This window comes from Arvicanthis niloticus, chromosome 12 (genome assembly GCF_011762505.2).
Source record: "Arvicanthis niloticus isolate mArvNil1 chromosome 12, mArvNil1.pat.X, whole genome shotgun sequence".
NCBI classification, from domain to species: Eukaryota; Metazoa; Chordata; class Mammalia; order Rodentia; family Muridae; genus Arvicanthis; species Arvicanthis niloticus.
This window is the reverse complement of record NC_047669.1, coordinates 17,795,333-17,822,856: the sequence shown is the minus strand read 5'-3', so window position 1 is coordinate 17,822,856 and position 27,524 is coordinate 17,795,333. Positions and strand designations below refer to the sequence as shown.

Sequence of the window (27,524 nt, the reverse complement as noted above, 5' to 3'; positions counted from 1 at the left end):
AAAATAGGCTTTGCTAAGTATGCAACTTTAGTTTCCTTAAGAGGTTTTGTCATTCAGCAGTTTCTTAAGAGGTATTCCAGTTCTTGATTTAGGTATTAATTGATTTTAGGTATTAATATGGGTATGCTTTGTTCCAGGAGGAACCTGGAAAAGTTGTAGCTTTCAGGAGAGAACCCTGAAAGGCCGAGTTTGTGCTTCTCTAACCTGCTGTGGTTTCCAGGGGGTCCTGCGGTCTCATTAGCCATTAAACTGAAAAGGACCTCTGGATCCACTGTGAAAGCAGGAACACCACAGGAGGCCCCCACCTTCCTCCCTTCTTCCTTGGAGTCTGTTCTCTCTGCTGCTGATTGTCACATTGGCCGTAGCATCCTTCCCACACAGAAGTCCCTTCTTTGCCTTTTAGAAACCATAGTGTTTAAGTGCTCTTGTCTCTAAAGCTAGCGATGAACACCCCCAGGAACAAGGCAAGCACTGGATTTTAGCTTGGGTCAATTTGATTTTATCTCTTTATATGGTGCCCCAAACCTGGTAATTTTCTTATCAAATCCCACAGCAGTGATAGTAGTTCTTGGGAGTAGAGTGACCTTGTAGAACATTAACTTTAAAAGCTGCTTCTGAAGGAAATTTGCCTGTTTGCGTGCGTGTGTGCGCACCTGCGCGCCTGCGTGCCCGTGTGGTTTTAAGACAAGAATCTCTGCTTTTGTTTCCTGGGCTCAGTTGAAGGCCGCTTTACATAGCCTAGAGTTTGTGTGTTTTCCTTAACTCTCCTTTTCCTCTCATTCGAATGGCTTCCTTCCTTCATTTCCAACCCTGAAGGGTGTGAAGGACGGGTTAGCAGTTGTCACTGCTGATTAGTGACCCCAGTGTAACAGCGGGCTCTCTCTTCTGTGGGCTCTCTCTTCTGCAGCCTTCCCCTGTGGCGTGGTGGGTGGCGGCGTGGCTCCCACGGTAATTATCCTGGCATCTCCCCTGCTTGAGTTCCCTAACTCCCTAAACCGGAAATACAGGCTGTCAGGGGAGGAGGAGTACCTCAGATAGCTTTCTGAACCAGATCAGTCTTATGAGGGGGAAATAAGATGATCTCACACCTGATTAATGTTTCTAGTATTTCTTTAGGCTGGTATCCTATCAATGGAGAATATTTGCCATCCACGTGATACATATTACTGGGCATAGCTGCTGTCTGCCATGCCGAGGAACTGCCAGGTGTGGCTGGAGAAGTCACACATACCTCTGGAGGGAGGTGGAGCTCTAGGCCAGAAGCTCCCTTTGAGTAGTTTTCCTCAGCCCCACCTCACTGTGCAGAATAGGACTTTAGCTGGCCTGCCTTTCCTTCCTTCCTTCAAGACACAGTTTCTCTGTGGCCCTGGCTGTCCTGAAACTCACTCTGTAGACCAGGCTCTGGCCTACAAGGCCTCTGCCTCCCCAGTGCTAGGATTAAGGGTGTTTGCCGCCAGTGCTTGTCTGTTTTTATTTATTTTTTTTCTGACTTGTGAGTTGAGATTTATGCAGTGAGTGATGTTTGTGTAATGACTTGAGGATGTGGTCTTACCCGGCCGCGCCTCCAGCATTTCAGCCGTGAGCTCTGGCCTGTTGCATGTCTGGTTGTATTCCTTCCGGTCCCCTGGCATTTTACTGTGGATGATATTGACGGGTAGGACGTGAGAGATAAAGAACTGTTCAAGTTATAACCCTTTCTTTTGAAAAATGACTTATTTTGGGAGAGTAGTAGCGTATTTTGTAATTTGTATAAAATATATAACGTTTTCTCCTAAAATGTTGTTGTTCAAACAACTTTGAAAAACTCTGCCATTCTCGAATTCCTATGTCACATGAAGCACACAGAGGGAACGGAGGGAGGATGAAGGTGCTGGTACAGAGAAGACTTACTTCATAATTTATAAGTTGTGCTTGTTCGTTTCATCATTCGTTTGTTTGTTCATTTTTAACTAATTCACAAGCAAGAGCCTAAAGAAAATCTTGTTTGGGAAAAAGAGAATCAGGTTTGGGTTTATGCCTGTTTAGAATGCTGTCATAATAGACTGTTGACTTTAAAGCAGCACTGCAGGCACACCCCGTCCGACCGTCCTCTCCTTTTATGGATGACGAGATAGGCCTGAAGAGCTTCACATCTTTTGTAGGGATTCTTATTGATTGGCAGGAAAAGTGAAAAATTGCCTCTCACTTTTACTTGTTTTTCCGTTACTTTATTTTATTTTTTTATTTTTTGTTATTTTCATTCTAGAGTTTCTCCTTGGAGCCTGCAAGTTTGGTTGGTTGCAGTTTGAGGAAAGAGGAGTGGCTGTAATAGTTCTAAGATCATTGGGGAAGGGTAAATTTTTAATTCCATTCTTTGGGACTTAAACAAAGCAACTTCTGTTATTTTGTAGTGTCTGGGGATGAGCTCCTGAGTTTAAAGCCCTCGCTTCTTTTGTTCTGATCTCACAGTGGGTTTTCCTGTGTTTACGCTGGCTCTGAGAGGAGACTCTGGGAACCAAGATGATTTTTTAGCACCCTGCTGTCATTCCTAGTCCTCTGGCCTGGGTTGGAATCAGGCTTAGGAGACCTTGGTGTGTACTCAGCACTGGAGGGCAGGTGGCCATCTGTTGCCAAGTGCCCTGATGCTTTGCTACAGTTTTCAAAGTCTTCAAAATTGGTCACACTTTCTCCAGGAGACCTTGTTATTTGTATTTTGTAGATGAAATGGAAGCATAGTAATTCGTTCATATAGCTAGTAAGATATAAAGTCAAAGTCATAAAAACTCCTCAGTTTCCCTGCCCGTCAACATAAAGGCCTCATAGAGGTCAAATAGAATGGATCCAGACTTTACCATGTAAGTAAGTAGCCGTTTATGGTATGAATGATTTAATGAGAGATTTCTTTTAGGAAATGATTTCCAGGGTTTCTGCTCATTGTCACGGGGAGCTGTGGCTTGCCGTGGGGACTTTTGGCCATTAGTCACAGGGTTGGCTGCCTTTGGATCAGTGTGCTGTCCTGGATCTGGCCATTGTTCTTTCTTTGTAAAGAGTAGCCCAGTATTGCTCAAGTTGGAAAAGGCTGTTGAGCTGAAAGAGGAAGTTGGCTAGGGATTATATTTAACCATGACACACGGCAGTTCGAGTATAAATGCTTATTTTGTGTGTATATAATGTCTTGGAATAGAGCCATTTTATAAAACAAGATCTATGAATGTTAGTTTCAACTCTACATTATATGCATTCAAGCACATAACCCATGTGCAGCTTTTTGTGTGTGATGTTGGGCTCACATCCAGGGCCTTGCTCACAGTCATGCAGTACTTCACTAGTGAGCTACCTCCCAGCCCCGTGTGACGTTTTGAATATTTACTGTTACTCTATAACTCCTTAGCAGGTAGTCAGAACTTGGATTCTCCAGTCTGCTTTTAATCGCTGGAGGACATGTGTGTGCTTACTAGTGATCTTGAATACCTTGTTCCTACATTTTTCATTGTATGACCTAGTTTGGCTAATCCATTGTAAGGATATTGCCAGAATTGACGGGAAGGGTGGTGGTGTTGCCTTAAAAAAAAAAAGTAGCCAGGCTGACCTTGAACTTGAGATCCTCCCCAAACCCAGCAACGTCAGAGAGAGAGAGAGAGAGAGAGAGAGAGAGAGAGAGAGAGAGAGAGAGAGAGCCACCAGTAGTCCTTATTACTTAGTTTTGCTTATTTTTATGCCTAATCTTATATTTTCTTTCATCATTAGGTTGAATGGCCTTTTGCAAAAAATGTGCTTACATTTTTTTTAAGTCTGTGTTTTAACCTGTACTTCCTAGCAAACAACATTCTATCTCTGAGCTACAGACCAAGTTTGATTTTTTTTTTTTTTTTTAAAGTGTGTGCATGGCTGGCCAGTGGCGGTACACGCCTTTAATCCCAGCACTTGAGGGTCAGAGGAAACAAATCTCTGAGTTTGAGGCCAGCCTGGTCTAAAAAGTGAGCTCCAGGACCCCAGAGATATACAGAAACCCTGTCTCAGAAAACCAAAATAAACAAACAAAACCCAAACAAATGAGTGTGTGAGAGCATGTGTGTATGTGCATGCTTGCTCATGTGTGTGGAACATGTACATGTGTGTATGTTCATGTGTATGAGAGCATATGCACTTGGGCTTGTGTAGGAACACATGCATACATGTGTAATTAGTCATGTGTGCTTGTGTGTGTATATATGTATGTGTGTGTGGTCATGTACATGCGTTTGTGTTTTTTCATGTGTATGTTCGAGCATGTGCATGCATGTGTTTTGTTCATGTGTGTCCATGCATGTTTGTTGATGTGTGTGTGTGCACGAGCGTGCTCCAGGCCAGAGGACAGGTATCCTCCTCCTTGGAGATATGCTTTCTCTGGCTGGCCAGAGTCCTGGCATCTGTCCTCACCTACCCGTGCTGGGACCACAAGGGCACAGCATCACCCTTGCATTCTCATGTGGGCCCTGGGGATCAGACTCGGGTGCTTATGCTTACAAAGGAACTACGTTACCCACTGAGCCACCCCCACAGCCCCCTGACTCTTTTTTTTTTTTAACATTAAATTTTAAGCTGTGAAGAAATGGAGCCTGTAATTTTGGCTTTTGTAACGATTTGCACTTAGGAAAGTTTTAGGATACCTGGGAGAGTTGCTGAGGAGCGATCGCTTCATGCAGAGGCTGAAGGAAGGTTGCAGAGATTTGCTTATTGTTTTATCCAGTACATGCTTGATCGTGGTTCTCTCACACCAGTGAACAGAAGAGAAAGGAGCCAGACCTCACTTGAGAGCGCAGGGTGCCAATCTCCTACTGAGTCAGTCCTTACAGCCCCTCTCCCTCCTCTTACGTTTCATTCATACATTCATTCATTCATTCATTCATTCATTCATTCATATTTTATTTTAATGGTCTTGCTCTATTACCAGTTGATATGGACTCCTGGACTCTAGCTGTTTTCCTGCGTCTCTGTAGCTAGGGCTACAGAACACTCAGCCAGCACTAGCCTTAACACATCCACACGTTTTATAGATAAAGCTGTAGGATTACCCAGTGAAATAAAGTTGAACAATATATAAAGTGTTACCGGTCTGTGAGTACATGTTTAGTAAAGCTCAGTGATCAAATCTATGTAATCAAATCTAACGTTGCTTATTTTTAAAATAATCATTAGAAAATCGAGCTGCAGTAAAGCCTAAGGTTAAGGACGCCCCCAGAAGTCAGACGGAGTGTGCTTGCTCTTTAACCCAGCATGTCTTTGAGCCTCTGCACTGCCGGGGCTGTGTGCATGGCATAGCTGGCTCAGACTGCCAGAGGACTGGATGGTGGGAGAGATGTGCACCACATCCTCCAGGGTTCAGGAATGTTTGTCATGTAGCCTGAGTGAGGGGACAAGTCCCAAAGGAAACCACTTGTTGAGTTGTCTAAATAAAATGTGACATCATTGAAAATACTGACATATCCAGGGGTGTAAATAGTTAGAGTGCAAATCCTTCTTTACACAGTCTGCTTTTCATTCCCAGTTTGTTTGTGTTACAGGTCAGATTGGTAAATCTGCTTATAGATATTTTTTTATGTGTCTCCAAGGTTTTTCCCCCACATAAGTTTGGGCTTATGTTATCCTTTGTATAATAATTTAATCTCATGCACGTATTCTCCTGTCAGTACAATGAACTTCATTTGTGTATTTTTGAGATGAGGATGTCGCCCAGGTTGTCTTACAACTCCCAGGCTCTAGGATCCTCCCACCTCTGTGCCCTGGGTGCGAGGTTGCATGCCATGCAGCCTCATTTAGACACTGCTTTCTTACCTAAGGAAGAGACACTTGTGTCTCTACTGTTCTGACTATTGTGCATCTTTGTTTTCAATACCGTATCCTCGCAGAGGTGCACTGCTCAGGTGTTCTCAGGTGTGAAGTGAGTTTAAATGGTGTGTATGGTCAGGGTGAGGATTGTTTTCCAGGCTGTGGGAACAGGGTGTACTGTGAACGTACTTGCAGCCAGTGTGCAGCTGTTAGTCAGGAAGAAGTACCCTGCTTCTGTGCTGTCTGTGTGCCACGTCTTATGCTCTTGAAGCATATGAAGAAGTTCTTATTGATAATGGCACATGCATACTGAATAACTTAGGTTAATAGCTTTAAAAATGTGTGTCCTCAGATGGAGCTGTTAAAATATTTATTCAAAGGTCATCAGGTAGCAGAAATAGGAAATAATAGGTTTATATCCTGGCTGTCTGCTCTTTAGTCCATTGCTTGAGAATAGGAAGTAGGCTTCCAATTCAAACGGCTGCTGTTACACTAAAAGTCATGTGTAACAAAATGCATGTTATAGCTAGAGTCATATGCTCTCTGTGCATACTGGCAACAGGATCCAAACCCTCAGGGGAACCAAATCCCCTTGGTTCCAATTCAAGCAAATTTTGGTTAGTTCTTACTATCCAATTCAAGCAAATTTTGGTTAGTTCTTAAAATAATTATTGGGAAATTGCTAGGACATCAAGGAGGTATAAGAAAATGGTGTGGGGCTGTGGTTGGTGCTCTGTCACACAATGCCGACTTGGTTCCCCTGAGGGTTTGGATCCTGTTGCCAGTATGCACAGAGAGCATAGGTGACTCTAGCTGTAACATGCATTTTGTTACACATGACCTTTAGTGTAACAGCAGCCGTATCGTTTCAGATGCGTCCAGTGTCACCAACTGTGGTAGCATTGGTTACTTCCTCGCTGCCATTAAGAGTCTCAGGCTTACTGCTTGCTTTCTTCTTTTCATATTATTTAACCTTTGCAGAGTTTGCTGTGTTAAAATTATATTGAGAGGAGAAAATTTTTTATTTTTATTTTATTTCTCATAGTGAAAACCCCTTTGATTGCTAGTGCCTGGCTCTTTGGTTACATATACTTCAAATTGGAGTCAGTTAAGGCTCAACTATTAAAACATTTTTACTCTTTTTTGAAATTAGGCTTTCGGATGATTTTATTTGATTGGTGTCCCTTCTCTGTATTTCATGCTCTTGCTTAATCCATTTTTAAAAGAACACAGAACAGTTCCGAATATTGTTACTAATTTGAATCGTGTTAGTGATTACAAGTAAGTTGGCCTGGGGGTGGCAGGATGGCTTGGCCTTGCTCCTCCTGAGGATCCAGATTCAGTTCCCTACATTGGGTCAGAAGGCTCAACTGTCTCAACTCCAGCTCAGGGCTTCTGATACCTCTGGCTTCTGTGGGCACTCATGTCATTATGCACATACCCACCTACATACATGTACTTACAACGAATGTTAAAGCTAGCCGAGTCATTTTACCATCTGTGCTACTGTGTTATTGTCATGTTTATATAAAGGACAACTTTTAACCATTCATGTCTGTCTTTTCATTTAGAATGAAAACCTGTTTTTAAAGAGTGAAGTACACCTTAAAGAGATGAGCTAACTTGCTTTCTGTCCAATTCTCCTAGGGCCGCTTTGGAAGAAGTAGAAGGCGATGTGGCTGAGCTGGAACTAAAACTGGACAAGGTAAACTGACGTGTTTATGTCTGGAGAACGTTAACTCTTATTTCCCACAGTGAGCTGTTAGCACCCACAACAGTAGTTGGTTTGTTCACTTGGGGTCTCTGTGAGGAGAGGCGCTGTCACCCCGGCTTGCTGCATGAGAAAACGAAGGCTGGAGATGTTGAGTAACTTGATGTTCAAGATGAGTTGTCATAGCTGGTGTCCACGCCTCACCTCAGAACTTCTCAGAGCTTCCTTTATGTTGTTAGAAGCTTGTTCCTAGTGTTGGCTCACGCCTTTAATCCCAGCACTTGGGAGGCAGAGGCAGGCGGATTTCTGAGTTCAAGGCCAGCCTGGTCTACAGAGTGAGTTCCAGGACAGCCAGGGCTACACAGAGAAACCCTGTCTCGAAAAACAAAAAAACAAACAAACAAACAAAAACAACAACAACAACAACAAAAAGTTTGTTCCTGTCTTTTTCATCCAGAAGATGTTTCCTTTCTGATACTTAATGGAGTTCATGTATAACCTGGACAATCCTTGTTGTAAGTTTCACAGTGGCCAGGTTCAAATGCAAATAAAATTTAAAATGTTCATTCCATTTTTAAGCTAATTCCAGAAGTGCTTAAAGTACTTAATAGTTACACAATTAAATTTTGTGTAAGGGTAAGTGTACATTGGTTCCTGTCCTCTCTGTTGTTACTGACGATGGTTTTGGATGTCTGCTGTGAGCCAGGCAGAAGCATCAGAATGAGAAATACATGGCTTTGACCCTTCTGTTCAGACTTTCCTCTGTAACTGCTGTTTGGTGACATCTCTCCAGATTCCTAGGTCAGGCATATGCATAGGTTTAACGTACCTCTCCTGACAGTGACTTCCTATAATGTACAGTTGAATGGTATTGCTGTGACCTTAGCATACATAGGTATTATCTGGGGATCTTTTGGTAGCATTTTATCAAAATACTGGAAGAATGTGGAAAACTAACAGCCTTTAAAATATTGCTTTCTGACCGTTGCCTTTCTCTTTGCTCGAAGATCCATAGTTATTTTCTGTGTTTCTCTGGGTTAAGCTCTTGAGTCTTTATAAAATAAATGTAGGTGTTCAGATTCTTAAGCTGTTGTCTTTTTGCCTTGGAGTTATGGGGTACCAGAGACACAGGATATAGGGATCATTGTCAGTGGCAGCATGAAGGATTTGTGGGGTGCTGCCTTCAGCTCACAGGTTTTGTCACATTGTGTAGGACAAGTTCTGTTTATGGTACCATGTAAGTCACACCAGACAAACTGAGCTTGTTTGATGACTTAGTTCATGTTTGGTTTGCATGCATTGTGTGCTGCAGTAGTGTTCCACCTTGTGAATCATGCTCTCTGAGTGCTGGTGTTCATGGTCCAGTTATCCATTCTGTGAGGTGATCTGGTGTTTGCCACACCACAGTGTCTCACCGTTGCCACCTAGATCTGACTCCTGTAGCTATTGCATCTGTTCTCAGGCACACTTGCTTTGTGTTACCTGTCCGTGTGACAGATTCCTTTGAATTGTAGCTCAATTTCCACAAAACTTGTGGCTTTTTTCTTTCTTTCTTGAATGCACTTTTCTTTAAACTACTACAGTATTATAATTTTTAGTGTGTAGCAGAGCCTTGAGCTGGAGCACAGAGCCTGGAGCTCTGCCTAGTTTTGCAGGAGTCACTCATGTAACTAAGTTACATAGTTTTGGGCAAACTCCTCAACATTTCTCAGCCTTGGTTTCTTTTCAAATCAGGGAAAATAAGGGTATCTGTCTCTGTAACAGAGGTGGTAAAAGAATGACCCAAGGTGTTATACCATAGGTAGAGTGCCTAGCATGGTCCTTGGTGTGTGGTCACACATGTGACACACAGTCTTTGATTGCTGTGAACGATTTTGTGCTTCTTTAGTTCAGGGGTGTAGATAAGTGACTTCCTCTATAACTCACAACTATAGGGCTTAGTCCGTGTGGACGTTTGGGTGTTCTTTTATGTGGGCCTGGGTGTGAAACCATTTGTACATGTTTCATAAACAAATGGCCTGTCCACTGTGTGCGATGTTACATACTTTTCAGTCTGCATTATTAGAAAACGTCTTTCCATGTGCCCGATAGCCAGTTTGCTCCTGATGGTGTTCCTAAAGCACATACTCGCTCAGAAGCTGCCTCTGACATCTCTTTTCCAGCCTGGAGTCTGTCCATTTTTCCCATTGCTAATTTCACATTAAATGTTAAAAGGCTTGAGGCATCTGGGACCCCAGATCTTTAGATCCCAGGGTCTGTGTAGATTCTCCTTACTCCTCAGCTCTTTCAAAATTCCTTTTTGAACCCTAAGCCTTGTTATTGGAGACTTGCTGTCCTGACTTGGGAAGGGAGAGTTTCTTCTACTGTGTCACTGGAAGGACTGTCATAATCCCCATTTCTTCACTGTTGTCACCCTGAGTGTCTCCAGTGGGCAGTTTAATCTGATCCCATACTTGGGCCATTATTTTTAACTAGACATCAACTTCTGAGAATGGAGTTCATCTGAGAACTGGGTACCAAGAATCTGACCCAGTGACATCATCCACATCCTCCTTCATGGAAATCTGTGTCATGCACATACTGTAGTTCAGGACCTCTTCAAATCTGTCAGAAAGAAGGCAATCTGAAGCTGACTGAAGAACTGTCTGCCTCAGAGAAGGTGTTTGGTGATCATCATTGATAGATGGCATGCTTTCAGACATACGGTGAGAAACTCCGTGAACAAGTCAGGCCATCTTCTTAATGCCTTAAGCACCTTTGGATCCAGGGCAGGCCAGATGTGCAGCCTGGCACAGACACATACACTTGCTGTGGGGCCTGCGTTCAGTCTCACACAGACCAGGACAAGAATGGGCTTGGGGGTAAGGTGGGTGGCAGTGTTTTGGATTTTTTTTGTTTGTTTGGGATGGGGTAAGATGGGGAAAGTTGTACGTGTCACTGATGGTAGCAGCTGTCCTGCGCAAGCACAGGATGTCCAGTTAGCCGCAAATACCTTCCCTGCTCTCCTCCTTTGTAGGAAGTTTAAAATTCATTTCATTGTACTTTGGGGCGGTAATAACTTTTTTATTGAGATAAAGTTCACCTAATATAAAGAATGTATTTAAAAATGGTTTTTAGTTAGTCATGATGTTAGACGTCATTACTTTGGTCTAATTCCAGGATACTTTCCTCTTCCCCAAAGAGGAACCTGCTGCTGCTTTCAGGTTGCCTCTGTCCTCTGTATGCTAAGCCGACTTCTGTCTCTGTGGACCATCTCTTCTAAATATTTTTATAAGTCTGGCTGCTTTCACTTACGATAAGTAAGAGTAAAAAGCAAGCATGCTTATACTTTTTCATTTATTGAGACAAGAGTCTCATTTTGTTGTCATTCTGGTTTTCAACCCCCATGCTAGTGATTCTCCGGCCTCAGCATCTTAGAGCTATGCTACAGGCACCACCATGCCCAGTAGGATTCCCCTTGTGTGAAGCTTAATGATGTGATCTGCACCATGAAGGCACTGCGTGTTTGGTAAAGCTGCAGAATCCTGAAATGCTAGAAGCGTTTCCCTCGGGATTGCAGGTCTGTCTCCCGTCCCCACCATGGCCCTGTATGGCTGACTGGTTTATGACTGACATGGTGCTCTTCATTCTGCTTGGTGGGAATGTTTTTATTTCTGCTCCCTAATCTAGAAGCAACCTGTTCATTTTTAGTAATGAAAGTATCTTTTTCTGTGCGAACCCTCTGCTGCCTCCCTCCTTTCCCTCGTTCACCACTTCTTTGTTTCCTATAAAGCAAAACAGAAACAAGTATCAGTGAGAAAGCTTTCCCACAGGAGTGGGATGCTCTGCTGAGCAGTGGTCATGCACTTGTAGCTGCTTTGCTGAGGTATTTTTCTGTGGTTTGTCTGGATAGAAGCTTCTTGCAGGTTCATACCATTACCATTGTTACATATTACACAGATGAAGAAATGCAGCTTTGTTTTAAGGTTAAGGTCACCTACACCCTCTTAGGTGGCATTAGGATTTGAATCTGAATAGATTGAGCTGAAAATCCTGTTTTAATCATGCTAGCCTATTTATTAGCCTCTCCTTTCAACTTAATTATTTTTTTATATCAATTATATAATTGATATTAATTTAAATTTAATATTTAGTTTTATGAGTTCCTGAAGATATTTTGTAAGCATGCAAAAGGATTTCCATTTCAATAAAAACATTAGTACTTTTAAAAAATCTGATATTTCCCTTATGTTTTGGATGCTGTTATTTGTTGCCTGTGCTAGAGCTGTCTCTGGTTCTGTTACTAGGGACTGACTTTGACCTGTGGCATGCTAGCCTCTACACCAGAGCTCCGCCCCAGCTCTGGCCTGTTCTGTCTGTTTGATCATACTGCTTGCACATATCACACAGGTATCACATGGATGAGTCACAATAAAGGCATAAGTGAGGGAGAAGAAGCCGGAGAGGCTGGTGCAGGTTCAGTTCCGAGACTTTTATTCAATGTCCAAAACAGGCATTGGGGAAGAAAGACTTTTTTTTTCCTAGTGGTTTCTAACAGGTTATTTAATGGTCTGAGACATCTGTCTGATGGCATGCTTCTGAGCAGCGCCAGTGACCTCTGACTCTGGTCTATGCTCCTCCACTCCAGGGTTCCCCAGTTCCACATCGTGCTGCTGCCCACTTACCCTTCCTTTCTTTCTGTGCATTTACTATGTAAAGCAAAGGAAAATTTCTCCCAATAATTTCTAGTTTTCGATGAAATGTAATTTGTATTGAATAGGCTATCTCACGTAGCAAACACCAACCCCTCTTCAGTGAAGGCTATAAGATCAGTCCCTTCTCATCTCTTCTTTTTTCTTTTTCAGCTTGTGAAACTGTGTATTGCGATGATTGACACTGGCAAAGCCTTTTGTGCTGCCAATAAACAGTTCATGAATGGGATCCGAGACCTGGCCCAGTACTCCAGCAATGACGCTGTGGTTGAGGTCGGTATCACTGACATTACAAGTACCGTGATAGGCACAATAGAACAGCATGTGATTGTGTGCTAACTTAACCGTGTTAATGGTTACAGCAAATGGAAAACCCCAGCAGAAGGTCTGCCATTCCTTGGAGCCATGTTCTGCAGTTCTTGTTGTTTTCTTTTGATTTGTTTGTTTGTTTGTTTGTTTGTTTTGGAGACAGGGCTTCTTTATGTAGTCTTGGCTATCCTGGAACTTGATCTGTAGACTGGCCTGGCCTTGAACTCACAGAGATCTGCCTGCCTCTGCATCCTGTGAGCTAGGATTTAAAGGTGTGGCACCACCATGGCCTAGCCTTCAGTTCTGTTTTTTAAGGTAGTTGTACGTTAAAGTTTGATTTGCTGGGTACATATTTAGCACCAGTGCCCAAATCTTGCTTTACAGTATTGAAGTTACATTCAGATAGGTGAGCTGATGGTAGCCATCAGTGGTCAAGAACAGAAACAGGTCACCAGTAGTTGAGTGTGTAGTGGGCAGAATATTAGCACACTAAGAATGGGACTCAATTGCGTGGTGTGTATGTATGGTTAGCCTGTTGCCCTGTGTCATCCTGGATCCCTTTCTATATTCTGTAGTGTTACTGATTTGTTTGTCCCTGATGAAAACTAAGTAGTGAGGTAGCAGGTATATTTTGATAGTTGTTTGAGCATTGTGGCTTGCAGGGTGCACTATTGATGCTATCCACCCTTTAGAGTTATACACACTGTGTGGATGGGGAGTCCCAATTCTTCGACTTTTCTAGGACTCTACGTGTTGTCACATGTAGACTTGTAGTAGGCATGGCCTGTGCAAAGCATGTCCAGTGAGCCACTGAGATTGCCCTTGCATGTTACTGTTTGCAGGATAATTTGATTTTTCTGTCAGAAATGCTACCATACTATTTTTGTGACTTATTTCAGTAGCTGTTAAATGATTTGCTTTTCCTTTGGTTTCTTTCTTCAGACAAGTTTGACCAAGTTTTCTGACAGTCTTCAGGAAATGATCAATTTCCACACAGTAAGTATGTGTGAGTAGGGGCTGCTGGGACTGGTGGTGGCAAATCAAGCATCAGTCCTAGGAGATGACTCAGTTGATGACCTGATTGGTTTTATGTTGGGGTGGATATAAAATACTCCATATGTGTGGATGGTGGGGAAGAAGGAAAGTGAATTTGCTCTATTTTCAATTGTAGTATAATAATCTGAGTTAATTATCATTGCTTGTTTGAGCCATGGGTAAAGGGTTGTTACTTACTGGACAGTTTATTCATTTTATGGATAGTTTACCAATGGCTACACCACGGAATACAATGGTACTCTATCCCCCATAATAATCTTAATATCATAAAATAATACCCATTAAAGTTATTTTCTTGCTTTGAGTCTGTGTCGTTTTTGAGGGGTAGGGAGAGGGTTGGGCTGGTTATATTGCAGCTGAAGCTGTATCTCAATATTTATTTTAGTTTAGTTAGCTTTTTCAAAAACTGGCATGTACAGTCTTCTGCCTTAAAAAAAAAGCTGTATTTATTTTTATGTGTACAAGTGTTTTGCCTCCGTGTATGTACCTGCCATGTCCCTACAAAGGTCAGAAGAAAGCATCAGATCCCCCTGGAACTGAAGTTACAGATGGTTGTAAATCACTGTGTGGGTATTGGGAATCAAACCTGGGTCCTCTGGAGAGGCAGCCAGTGCTCTTAACCCCCAAGCCATTTCTCTAGGCCCTGAAAACATTGTCATATCATAGTCTGATTTCATACTGTAATTTCTGCAGTCCTATGAGTTATTTTGGCCTTATCTTGTAGTAATCACATAAGTGGTTGCTTGCTCTGGTGTGTCCAGTCTCCTGGAAGGAGGTCGTTTCTTATCTTATGTTGCAGAAGCTTAGAGGATATGTATCTATACATGTATCGATTTACATATATCTTTTTGGTATAAAATAGTCACTTGGATTTAAGTATTATGAGTCATTATTACCATTGATTTATTTAATAGCTTTTAACTTAGATCACCTTAAACTTAGATCACCTTAAAGTACCGTAGGTGATTCATGGGGCAGTTTTGAGAATCACTAGTGAAATTTGATATCCTGATTTTTTTTTATTTAATTTTTTAATATTTTAAATTAGAAATATTTTTACCCATAAGTATATTCTGATCATGTTCCCCTCCCTCATTTCTTCCCAGATTCTACTTCTCCACCTCCCCTCTTTCCAACCCTACACCTTCTCTTTCTCTCCTTAGAAAACAAAAAGACAAAGACAAACAAAATAGTATATAAATTAAAGAAGTGCGCATGAAGACACACACACACACACACACACACACACACACACACACACACACACCATAAAATAAACAAGCAAAAGATCACAAAGATAGAAAATGCTGAAGGAGCAGGGTGACCCAAGGCCATTCGAGTCTGAAAGTGCCGAGGGCCTGAGATGTTGGATGTGCAGCTGCAGAATTTTATGTTTCCCCAGCTGGGTTTTGGTCTGATCCTTGCCAGTTCCCTAGTTTCTCCATTTTAGAGTGAGAGTGCTTATTCGTCTCATTACATATTAGAAATAGTTAACTTGTTTGCTAATTTTATGTCTCAAAGTTAAGGCTTGCCCTGAGTCTTATGAGTGACATTGGGCTTCCAGACGGTTTTGGATCTGGTAAGTCTGAGGGTCCTCGCCTCTGGAGGTAGATGAATTAGGAAGCTAGGGGTGGAAAATTAGGGTTGGAAGTGCTTGGGTTTCGTTCACGGGATCTACAGTGACATGGGAGGCACTCTTGTGTGCATGTCTATAAGGGTTTAACTGAGGAGTGAAGATGCACCGAGTGTGGACAGCACCGTCCATGGGATGATACAGAGGGAAGAGGGGACCGGAGATGGAACTGGACCCCACTGTTGATGTTTTTCTGCTTTCTGACTGCAGATGTAGTGTGAGCAAGTGTCTCCTGTTCCTGCTGGAACAGCTAGCTATGTCTTCTCCCACTACCATACCTCTCCTTCTGTGATGGAGTCAAAATAAAGTCTTTAAGCTGGCTTTGTCAGTTACTTTATCACAAGAATAAAAGTAACTCGCAGGACTGTTACCTACTGAGGGTTATGAAGAAGAGCCTGCTGATTATTTTAGCTCTTTATTATGAACCTAATGAGATTGCTTAAAGGACTCAGTTACTCTGCCCCTTACTCAGTTCTCGTAAGGATGATAATGACTTTGTGTCCCCCACAGTCAGCAGGTAGGAGTGATGTGGTCCCTGAATAATCGGAATCATAAAGATTTTGCAACACCGTTGTCTCAGTCACTGACCCCTAAATAAGGGCAGGGATGGGAAGCAGGGCCAGTGCTACCTGTAGATCTGTAGCCCGTTTGTCTTATTGTCTGTCTTGGTTTGGTTTCCCCTGCTGACTTTCTGAAGTGGTTTGTCTGCTGTCTGTGATATGCATCTCAGCTCTCTTTCCTTGAGTACAGCAGAGTGAATGGTGCTTTAATGAGGCCCTGCCCCAAAGGGGAAATAGCTTGAGTGTGAGCACTGGTTCTCAAGTCCTGTACTCTGTACTGTAGTTTAGTGAGACCAGCCTATAGTTAGTAGAAAACCTTTGGTGGTTATTTGTTGTACATGGTTGCTCACAGCAATAGTGTTAACTTTCTAGAAATGGAAGTGAGCCTTAGCTTTCTCTTGATGGCTATTGTAGCTGTTTGCTTTTAGCATATGAGAAGAAATGTATACCTCAGCAAGGTATAGATTAGTGACTAAGAATTGAGATGACATCAGCATAGGAGACAACTTTCATTCAGTTGCCCATGCATTAGCAGCCTGGCCCTCACTGTAAAGGATGAGCTAGCCACATGGTGCATGCCTGGGAGGCTGAGGCAGGAAGACTGCATGCTTGAAGGCAGCCTGGGCAACATAATGAATCTCCAGCCAGCCTGGACTACATAGTGACGTGTTTCAGAAAGACACAAGTGACACTAGTGACTTTCTTAGAATACTTCTCTTGCTATTCAAATGTGTATACACTTTTATTTTGGGAGTCCAGTGTTTTGAAGAGTGTGGATGATATGCTATAGCTTCAAAATTCATTTTTCCTTTGGTATACATTTTCTTTTTACAGTGAATAGTTTACATATTGCATAATTACAGACTGTGGTAAGCTTTGACATATTTTGTGCCCCCATAGTTTTCTTTGGCTTCTTTGTAATTCCTCCACCCTCATCCCTAGTCAGGTCCTGACCAGTCTGGTTGATTTTGGGGTTCTAGTAAGTTTCACTCAGTTATTTGGAGACTCGGTCATATTGTATGTATGATGCTTTGTTGCTTCTTATTGCTGAGTGACACTGCATTGTATGAATACACTGCCATTTATACAGCACTCACTTGTTGATGACTGTGTTCTCTCACGGTATTCCAATTAGCCAAGGACTTAGAGGTGTAATTAACAAGCATCTGTTACCTTACAGTTTTCTGAATTAGGAGTTTGGGAGAGGCTCACTTGGGTGGCTCTGGCCTGATGGCTTGATGTCTTTCACTGGACCTAAGTATTGGGGCTGGGACCATTGTCATTTCAAGTCCTCACATGGGCTGGCAGGTCCACTTCTAAGGGGTTTTAATCATATTCCTCTTAGCCAGAGGCCCAAGTTCTCTACCTAGGACCCCTCCCCACACCCTCCTGCACCTTTCTTTTTGTTTTTTCAAGACAGTTTCTCTGTGTAGCACTGGCTGCCCTGGAACTCACTCTGTAGACCAGGCTGGTCTGGAACTCACAGAGATCTTTCTGCTTCTGCCTCCTGAGTGCTGGTATAAAAGTCATGTGCCACCACTGCTGTCTTCCAAGGACCTTCTCTGCAGGGCTGCATGAGTGTCCTGATGACACAGTCTGTTATTATCCAAATGTGGCTCAAGACAAGGGCAAAGGGCCTGCTGTGACCCAGTCCCAGAAGTCACACTGGCAAGTCTCTATTACTGTCTGGAAGAAGCAGGCAGCAGCTCCCACCTGAGAAAAGAATGAAGGTCTGCCACAGAATTTGTGGATGTTCTAGGTGAAGTAGTGTGGCCTTTTAGTCAGAGCTACTTGGGTGTCCCAGAGGGCTAGAATGAGTGTTTTAATCCAGTTGGAGGTCAGCCTGGGTATCAGATCTCAGGAAAGAAAAAAAAATGTGCCTGGTGTGGTGGCACAGGCACTTGGGGGGCAGAGGCTGGCAGATCCCTGATTTGGAAGCAAACCTGGTCTATGAAGCGAGTTCCAGGACACGGGCTATGCAGTGAGACCCTGTCTCAAAAGGAAAAAAAATCTTTAAAAAATTGTGAACCTATTTTGCTTAATACAATCAACGATTGTAGTTTTAAAAAAAAAGTTTTGGCTATTATTGATACAATTGCTGGTTGGATATACACATGCATATATATAGCACACACATATCTGTAGATAAACATTCGTCTATATAGAAATGTCTAGGTAGTGTGGCTCATTTCAGGATGGCATGTGAATTTGTACTTCTTGCATAATGAAGGAATTGTGTGCTAAGAGAAAAAATACAGAAAAATAATTTGATCAAATATAAATGTTCATCTTAAATGTTAAAATTTCTTTTACATATTACATTCCTTAAAATTGACGATCATTAAAGAGAACAAAACCTTCAAAACTTGGGACAGCTTTCCAAAATTGATCATACCTGTGTCCACCAGCATGCGTGAGCTGCAGTTGTGTTACGTACTTGGTGTGTGTGTTCTTTAAAATTGCTGGGGGTAGCACTTCTGGGCCTTTTGGCTAAGATCAGATTAAGTGCAATAGTTTTAAGTTGCTTTTCCTTAATTTCTTCTTTTTCTTTGTGAAACGTCATCTTTTGTACTTAAAGAAACTGCACTGAGTTGGTAAGAAGGCACACTCTATCCATTTTTTGTTATTTTTAATTTACATGTATGAAAACTGACCTCTGTGGCATAGAACTTTAGAGGTCTTGACTGTGTATGTTTGTGTCTTGCAGCTAAAATCAAGATAACACAGCATCTGTCAGCCCTTCCCCCAGCACATCCTTCACATCCTTAGGCTGTCTTTCCTCACACCTCTCAGCCGCCCTCTCATCTCTACTGGAAATGGCCAATCTCTTTTCTATACCTAAAGCTGTTCCTAAACATCATAGACATTATAGCCCGTGAGGTGTTGTGAGTAGGGTTTATTTGCCCAGCCAAGTGTGCCGAGATGAATCTGTTTGTATGCATTATGAAATGTTCCCTTTTATTACTGTCTTAATGTCTTTCCATTTCATGGTGAAGGGCATTCAAGTTGTTTCCATTTTCAGCAGTTGTGAGTATAGTGGTTGAAGTTCTTACCTCTGGGTGTTTCTGTGAGCCCAAGTCTTTCTCTTGGATAAATAGGAAGCATTTGCTATTGGATTGGATAGCTAAGCGCCATCTAAGCCCAGCTGGACCTTATAAGAAATGGGGGTTTTAAATCACAAGTTTTATTTCTTTAATCTGCTAGTTATTGGTTCCTTTTTAGTGAGCGTTGATAGATTTTGTTTCAAAACCAAAAGTGCTCCTTTTTCTGTTGAGTTTATAGGCTTATAATTAGTTCCCAATCACACACATGATCCTTTTAATACCTACCTATGGTAAGGTCATACCTGCCTCCTCAATGGCCCACACCTGGGACTTTTTAGTTCTCTTCATCGATTTGGCTAGATAGATGTGTTTGTGTAAGTCTTCATCCTTCAGACGGGAAAACAAGGTTTTTTGAGCCTGCCACAAGAGCGTCATAGGCATGGCTTTGAAATGAAACAGTGGGCTGGTGAGAGCCATCTTCTTTATAGAGACAGTGGGCTGGTGAGAGCCACCTTCTTTAGAGTGGCCATCTTGCAGGGTCCGTCCCTTCCATGTAAAGGTGACTGGGTAGCATTTGGCTCCCGGCAAAGCCTGGGTTCCCAGGGCAGCAGCTACTAGTCAGATAATGTTAACTGACTGCATCCAGTCGCTCCACCTGACATCCCACCCGCAGTTATGTTTGCCATCTCTTCAGGGACACTTTTTGAGCAGTCTTGTGGAAACTGCCTACTGGGGCCTGCGGGGTCTGCGCGCCCGTTCTATTTTCTGGTCACGGCCTCTGCATTTACCAGTTTTAGAATCTCAAAGAGCCATGCTTTGGTTTTAGGATTTTTTTTTCTTTATCAATTTTCTATTTAACTCCATTTTGATTTCTGTACTTTCTTTTCTTTTGCTTATGTTGGGCTTAGTAGGATACAAGAAAACATCATTTTTCCTGAAAGCAAATTGGGCAGATGTAGTATTTTAAATTAGAATTATTCATTAGTTTTTTTGGATGACAGTTTTGTGTATTGTTTCCTCAGCCTCTGTTCATCTCACTCTATTTCAAACCCAGAATTCGAGTCATTCTGAAGATTCTGAAAGTGCTTGGAATTTCTGTAGTGAGGCATTAGCCTGGGGTATAGGGTGCAGTAACACCTGGACAAAGCACGGTTCTGAGGACTGAGATTTTGTTCTTCTCTCTACTCAAAGCTGTGCTTTGACCTACAGGACTGTGTAATGCTGACTGGAACTCAATGCATCCATTGTTTCTGGTCCCAAGTCTTCCCAGTGGAAACTCCTGGCTGGGGTCAGGCAGTGCTGCTGCTAGGCTCAGCTGGTGTGGAGAAAGGGGTTTGCGTTGCTGTTGGGTTGTCTTCCAAAATCTGAAGAAGAATTGAAATCGGTTTCTTTTCTGTAGTGAAGAAAAGCAAGTTATTTTTGAGGATCGTAGAATTGACTTAAAACTGGCATCAGTTCCGTTCATCACTTTCTTTCATGGTCTTCAATAAGAAGTGAGGTGTTGGTGAGGTGATACAGTATTTACATTCCACTTTCTAACATTCAATGTTATATTTTACTTTCTAGATTCTGTTTGACCAAACTCAGAGATCAATTAAGGCCCAGCTTCAGAACTTTGTCAAAGAGTAAGTCACCTGTAGTTAAGAGGGTGGTGTGGGGTTGGGGTGGGTGTTGGGTGGAGGAATAACCAGCCAGCTGCTGTGGGGGCGTGGCCCTGGATGTGGCTAAAGATGCTAAAAGAAAATTGTGGGTCTCAAATTTCTGAAAATGCTGGCATGTTTGTTTTGTAAAATGTGTTTTATTTCTTCCAAATCTGTAAGGGAATCAGGTTCCCCTTGAACATATGAGAGTCTAGAAAGTTTTCTCAGTGCAGATAAAATGTAATTTAAAAGCCCCAAGGGTGGTTGAAATACTTCCTGTGTTTGAAGCTCCAGTGTCCAGTCTTGATATGGTGTTTTCTTTGAAGAGGAGATGAGAACGAGCCACAGAAATGGGTGTGTTGTTACCTGTGACGCTCTGAGGTGCATTGTGTTTGCATATGAAATAAAATTGAACTAAAAGTAAAAAAAGTAAGTTCAAACTTTCCAAGTTAAGGAAAACTTCTTTTCCACATTAGTAATCTAGTTTTTCTCCTACAATTTCCAGCTGAGAGTTTATGAAGTATCAGGTTAATTCGGATACAGTATTAAAGATAAGTAAAGGACATTATAATACAGGAGTAGGGTCAAACGTCATAACCTGTTGCTGTGGTAGTTAATTTTGGGTTTGGGATTTTTTCAGACAGCACTGTGGGTGGATGCCCCACCCCCACCCCCCAGACGTCCGTGTTAAGGAAGGCTCTGCCTCAGATCCACATCCTAGCCCATAGGTTAGACTTTATCCTACAGAGATGTCTCACAGCAGCATTTACAAGTTACTTCATAATGCTTTAACTCTTAGATACACACATAAAAACTTTGGAATGTATATATATATATATATATATATATATATATATGTGTGTGTGTGTGTGTGTGTGTGTGTGTGTGTGTGTGTGTGTGTGTATTTTAGACGTATCTGTTATAAATAAAAACTGTTTGTCTTCAGCTTATTTTGTCAGCTTCCTAGTAGAAGTAGAGGCAGAGAGATATTATATGACCAAGGACGCCCAGAGCCGGGCTTCATCTTTCAGACCATTACAAAGCCTTCTGTTTTCCCTGGGCTCGGCTTTGTACACATGTGTGTACATGAGTGCTTGAAGACTTTATTTTTATCCTTTCTGTGTTTTGACTAATTCCTTCTAACAAGAGATCATTTCTTCTGCTTCCTTTTTTTTTTTTAATGTGTTTTGAGACAGAATCCTGCTCTATAGCCCAGGCTGGCCTGGAGCTACCAGCCCTCCTTCCTTACACTCCTAGAGTTATGATGTAGGTGTGTTGCCCCTGATGTGGGCTTCTGAGTTGTTTCTTAAAATCAAAAGTACGTTTCAAAATACCTCTCAGATTCTTAGGGTTTATCCAGAAGGTAAATGAATTTTAATTTTTAGGAAAGGCCATTCAAATCTATATTTCTCTGTAGGAAGTCTTTCATACACTGGTATTAAAAACAGTATCATAGTTAAACCATGTGCATGTTTTGAACTTATCTTTAGAAAATTATCTGTTATTAATTTTTATCATTTCCATTTTAACTCATATAGATTTACTTAGTGAAACATTAGCTCACCTTATAAGGGTTTATATACACAGAATGATAAGTCCCATAAGCCGAAAATTAGAAATCTAAAATGTGCTAGCTTGTAGTGGTGCACACCTTTAATTCCAGTGCTGGAGAGGCAGAAGCAGGAGGATGGATCTCTGTGAGTTCAAGGCCAGCCTGGTGTACAGAGTAAGTTCTAGGATAGCCTGGGCTACACAGAGAGACCCTATCTCAGAAAAAATAACCTAAAATAGTCTAAATCTGAAACTTTTTGAGCTCTTATCTTGAGTTTTGGATTAAATATTAAAATTAATTTGGATTTAATATCAAAGTCTGTATAAATATTCCCAAGTCACATAAGCCCCGGCTCTGGACTTCTTTGCCCAGGCTTCTCAGGTAAGTGACAACCAGGCCCTTCGGAAGGATGCGTGCTTCAGCTGGGTTAGCTGTGACTGCCAGTGTCTGACAGAGCACATGAGGGGAAGCGGCAGTGGTTAAATTCTAAGGTTATTTTGAAGAAAGTTTCACTAAATTTTTATTTTTTAGAGATCTTAGAAAATTCAAAGATGCCAAGAAACAATTTGAAAAAGTCAGTGAAGAAAAGGAAAATGCACTGGTGAAAAACGCCCAAGTTCAAAGAAACAAACAGCATGAGGTTGAGGAGGCTGCGAACATCCTCACGGCCACGCGGAAGTGCTTCCGACACATAGCGCTCGACTACGTCCTGCAGGTACCACATCTCCTCACGTCCTCCAGAGCGGCTTCTAGCAGGCTCCTTTGAGTGACTGTACTAGAATGAATAAAGTGTACGTTTCTTTGATTAGTGTTCTTTTGAGGTAGCTTAGGCTGGCCTTAAATTCACGGTGTAGCCTATGCTGGCCTTCGACTCACTATGTAGCCCAGGGTAGCCTCAGACGCACTATGTAGCTTAAACCAGTCTCAACTTGATATCTATTTTTCTGCCTCAATCTTTAGAGTGCTGGGCTATAGATATATATTTTTACCTCCAGTGGGAAACATGACATTTTAGGGAACACTTTTACCTGTCTATGGTTTTTTTCACATGCACGTGAGCGCGTGTGCATACACACACTGTGGACCTATAGATGTCTTTGGTTCTGATTTCTTTCTCCATTCTATTGAGTTATAATATCTTACCTGTATTTTATTATTCTGTAGCTTTCCTGTTTCAGTTTGGTTGATATCTGAGCACCAGGTTTAAATGGTGTGTTAGTTTTTACTTGCAACAGTGAACATGTATGTACTTTTGTCAGTTGTTCAAAACTTTTATTAGTGCTTCTAAACATGAACCCGAAGCTTCTCAGGAAGTCCACTGTGAGAAACAGTTTTCCGAGAGAGGCTCTTGCTTTGCTCTGCCTTTCGAGCAGCACACAAGTCTCTGATTGCTCTTAGTGCATCTGCTTCACTAACTGCTGGAGTTAGTGCGTTTCTGGAGTTCATCGGTTGCTTTTGAAGATGAAATTCGGAGTCTTTGGAGGGATGACTCCTTTTGGAGGCTGGAGACAAGCACAGTGGCAGGGCTGTACTGATTCCACCACCACCACTGGGAGAAACTCGTGTTAGACCGTCTTCTTAGGGCCCAGGTCCTTGTCCAGGCGCAGATGCAGGATGGATACAGGAGCGGTTGCTAGAGGTCCTTACTGAGTCTCGGAAGTCAAGTGCGGCCGGGACAGGACCTCATAGACATAGGTGGTAGACCTACAGGAACAGTGAAAGTAGGATTTTTAAGAGATGCAAATAATAATAATAGCGTTATTTATTTGGTTTGTGTGTGTGTGTGTGTGTGTGTGTTTGTGTGTTTGTGTGTTTGTGTTTGTGTTTGTTGGCACCCGCGCACATGCATATGTGGATGTCAGAGGTCAGCTTTTGGGAGCTTGTTCTTTTACCATGTCAGTCCCAGGGATTGATTTCAGGTAGTCGGTGGATGCAGTGCCTTTTCCTGCTAAGCCATCTTGCGGGCCCTGTAAGGCCATTGTTTGCCACTCTTCTGAGCATTTACTGTAGTGGACTCCTGCAGCCGTTAAAGCTCACTCTGCAGCCACGTGAAAAAGCTCACTCTGCAGCCGTTGTGTCCAACCAGTGATTGGACTGGAGAATGTAGGTTTCCAAGGATTCTGGGACATAACAGAATGTAAGCACATGTGCAGTACGCTTTTAATGTGTCGTACAGTTCAAAGCTGAGAAGTTTTCAGTATAGGGAATCATCATTTCCTTATGAAACAACAGTAGTTCCCTCAAGGATTGTTGACTTCATGATAATACATATGAAATGCATATATTAGTGATTAAAAATGATCTAAGCAGAACAGTAGAAAGTTAATTTGAAGTCTTTTTCTAGTACATTCCTGTTCAGTAAATAAAAAGGGTTTGTTTGTTTGTTTTGTTTTTAAAGAAGTAATGCTCCCTCTGTCCTTAGGCGTGTAGACTGGTGTAGTCTGTTTCCTGTGTCTGCTGCTCACGTTCAATTCATGTCCCTTCCCACTGTATGGAGCCCACAGCCCTCCTGTGAACGCCTCTCACAGGGCTCTGTGTTTCTGCACTCCTTTTCTGTCTCACCGAGGAGACTCCCACTGTGGCTCCTCCCACATTTTCGTATTTCCACTTTTGCTCATGTTTGTCTCCCTTATAGGCTGTTCTCGGCTCTGTTCCAAACCTGATTCTTGGACATTTCCTTCATATTCTTTGGCAGAACCTGTTTTTCACAGAGATTTCTCACTGTCATGTGTCACAGACAGGCACACATCATTTTCCAAAATGTGTCGTTTTTCCCCTTGTCTATGTGACCTCGTCTCTTCACTCCTGTGGCAGCTTAAATGTGAATTCCGTTCATATAGTCTCCTCATTTTAAGTGGTTGTGTTTAGCCAGCAGGACATCTTGGAAAGCCCTGCTGACCTCTGTCTGAACTCTGTCCTCCTGTACACCGTTCTCGTCCTCACCTCTGTCCAAGGTGTTTGAGTGGTCTCATGAAGCCGTCTTTCTACACTGTCTGTTCTTGACCCCAATTCCAGGTCATTTTATGTCCTCTGGTCAGAGTCACCCAGATGTCTGCAAACAGACTGGTCGTCATCTCCTCTCCCATGTCTCTCTGCCATCTCTTTCTTAGAAACACCACACTCATACTTCCTGTAAATGTGTTACTTAGCTTGTGGTGTGCATGTGTGTTAGGCTGAATGGGCACCTCAGATGTCATCCTCAGGGATGCTCTCCACCTTCACCAGCTAGGCCAGCCTGGCTGTCCAGCCAGTGCCTGGGATCCTTATGTCCATCTCTTACCATGCCTGGCATTTTTTGTGTAAGTTCTAGGGATTGAACTCTGCTTGTTATGCGTAGAAGGCCAGCACATACCAACTGAACATTTCTATGTTTCTTTATTTCTAAGTTACTGTAATGTGTATGCACACTGTACATTTGGAGGCAGAAAGAGGCCAAACTTGGTTGCCATGGAGATGTCCATCCATCCGTCTGTCTGTCTGTCTGTCCTTTTTTTTTGGACACATGGTTGGCTAACTGGCAAGCACCAGGGATCTTGCTGTCTTTCCTTCTCCAGAGCAGAGATTTTTAAACATGTGCTAACATACTAGCTTTTTTTCACCGGGGTTCTGAGGATTGAACTCAGGTCCTCATGCTTGCATGCCACACACTCACAGTCTGAGTCCTATATTCCTAGAATAGAATATGTCTCTAGCTTTTATCTGGTGGTTGGAAAATAGGTAGTACATGATGTTTTTTGTTTGTTTGTTTGTTTTTTTAAAGAGTGAATGATGTAATGTATGGATTTTATGTGTAATGCTGATTAGTTAAAATATCCATTATTTTCAAACTTAAACATAGTAATTATGTATTTCCTAAGAGGTCATCTGATAGTACTAAGATGGTCTTGGCACTTACTCCCTTCTAACTATGGTTTTATGTAATATTTCTCATGGGAATTCTTGGATCATTTAATTTTTTTTGGCAAAAGTGGCTGTTTTAGAGACTAATAGGTAACAAACACCCAAAAGTGTGAAGTATTTCAGTTCCTGTATGTATTTGAATTTACCAGTCTCCTTGAGTTTGAATTTTTATTTTCTTTAAATTTCTAAATAGAGAGGGAAAAAACTGAAGGAAGGCTCAAGTCTAAGCAGTGGCTCTCCAGAGGCTGTGCTCATCCTGGGGTGGCGGGAGGTAGAAGGGAAGGGGAGGGGCTCCCTGTGCTCCTCAGAGCTGAGCAGACTGTGAAGCAGACATGCAGAAGAAACCAGCGACGAGGAAGAGAGTTGGATTTAGATTTTTCTTGGTCTGTTCTTGTTTTTAAGACTGTTTAAAAATTCCCTTATAGATCAAGAGTTTAGGAAGAAGGCATTTGGAAGATGTTCTGTAGTCTTTGGCAATCTTAGCAAATCATGAAGAGCCTCTTTTGCACCATCATTTTAAGTAAATAAGCTTTTTTTAAAGAACAGACGAAAATACTTGTTAGGAATTTCTACAATTCCAAAAGATCCTGTTAAAGGCATTCCATCCTGCTGCAGCTCACTATGTAGCCAAGGATAACCTTGAACCCACATCCTCCTGCCTCTGTTCCCAAGTGCTGGGATTGTAGACATGTACCCTGACTCTGGGCAGTGCCGGGCATCTAATCCAGGGCTCTGAGCTTGTAGGCAAACACTCTGCTGCCAACTGAGCTTCATCCCTACCCCTGAGAAATCTCTAGCTGGTATTTTGATACATCAATCATAATTAAAATACTTAAGTTCATTACTTTAACATAGACTCACAGCATGCTGACTGTTCTGCTTTGGGGCTGGAACTGAGAATAAGCTCCCAATCTCACAGAGCTTATACTTTAGCTAGGGAAAAGACAGAAGAAGAAAACACAAAGTAAGCATTGGGGAGGCAGAGGCAGGGGGATCCATGTGAGTTTGAGGTAGGCTGGTCTACAAAGTGAGTTCTAGGACACCCAGGCTATCTGGTGAAACCTTGTCTAAACAAACAAACAAACAAACAAAAACAAATAAAAGTAGTTATAAATGCTATCAGTAAGTAGGAGTGATTATATTAGACAGTGAGTCGAGTCAGTGCTGGCTTAGACTTGGTCAGTTGAAGACTCAAGTACTGAAGAACCAAAGGTGCCTGTGGGACAGTGATGGGTGCTCTTGGGAACGAACACATTCAGGGCAGAGTAACAGAGGGTGGCAGGGGCCTCGGCATAGTGCGCCTGTGTGAGCATGGTAGGAGATTGCCATGGTAGGATTTAAAACTAGACATAATACCTCATTTATATTTGAAAATCACTCTGGCACCTGTGTGGAGAAGGGACTGTAGGAAGCCAAGAAGGGAAACAGAGGCAGTCCAGAGAGGATGGAAAGTGGTAAGTGGTGAGGATTTTCATGGAGGCTGTAGTTGAACCTTGATCGTCAGTTAGATGAGGAGGCTGGAGGAAGAAGCCGAGTTGCACACAGGTGTCAGCAGCTCCATGAGGATGCTGTAGTCTGAAGGACCAGTGTTTTCACGGAGTGCAAGTGTGGCCGAGCTCATTGGTATGCGTGGCAGAACTC

At 42.3% G+C, this 27,524-nt stretch overlaps 1 protein-coding gene across 3 annotated transcripts in view; it reads left to right on the top strand.

The window, feature by feature from the left end:
- Acap2 (ArfGAP with coiled-coil, ankyrin repeat and PH domains 2) overlaps nt 1–27,524 on the top strand; it is a 108,942-nt gene that overhangs the window by 34,164 nt on the left and 47,254 nt on the right. For all 3 annotated transcript variants that reach the window (XM_076942773.1, XM_034514821.1, XM_034514818.2), the window contains exons 2-6: nt 7,435–7,492; nt 12,343–12,462; nt 13,441–13,494; nt 20,358–20,416; nt 22,515–22,698. In XM_076942773.1, coding sequence (XP_076798888.1) covers nt 7,435–7,492; nt 12,343–12,462; nt 13,441–13,494; nt 20,358–20,416; nt 22,515–22,698 — 475 coding nt within the window. The remainder of the gene's footprint in view (nt 1–7,434; nt 7,493–12,342; nt 12,463–13,440; nt 13,495–20,357; nt 20,417–22,514; nt 22,699–27,524) is intronic.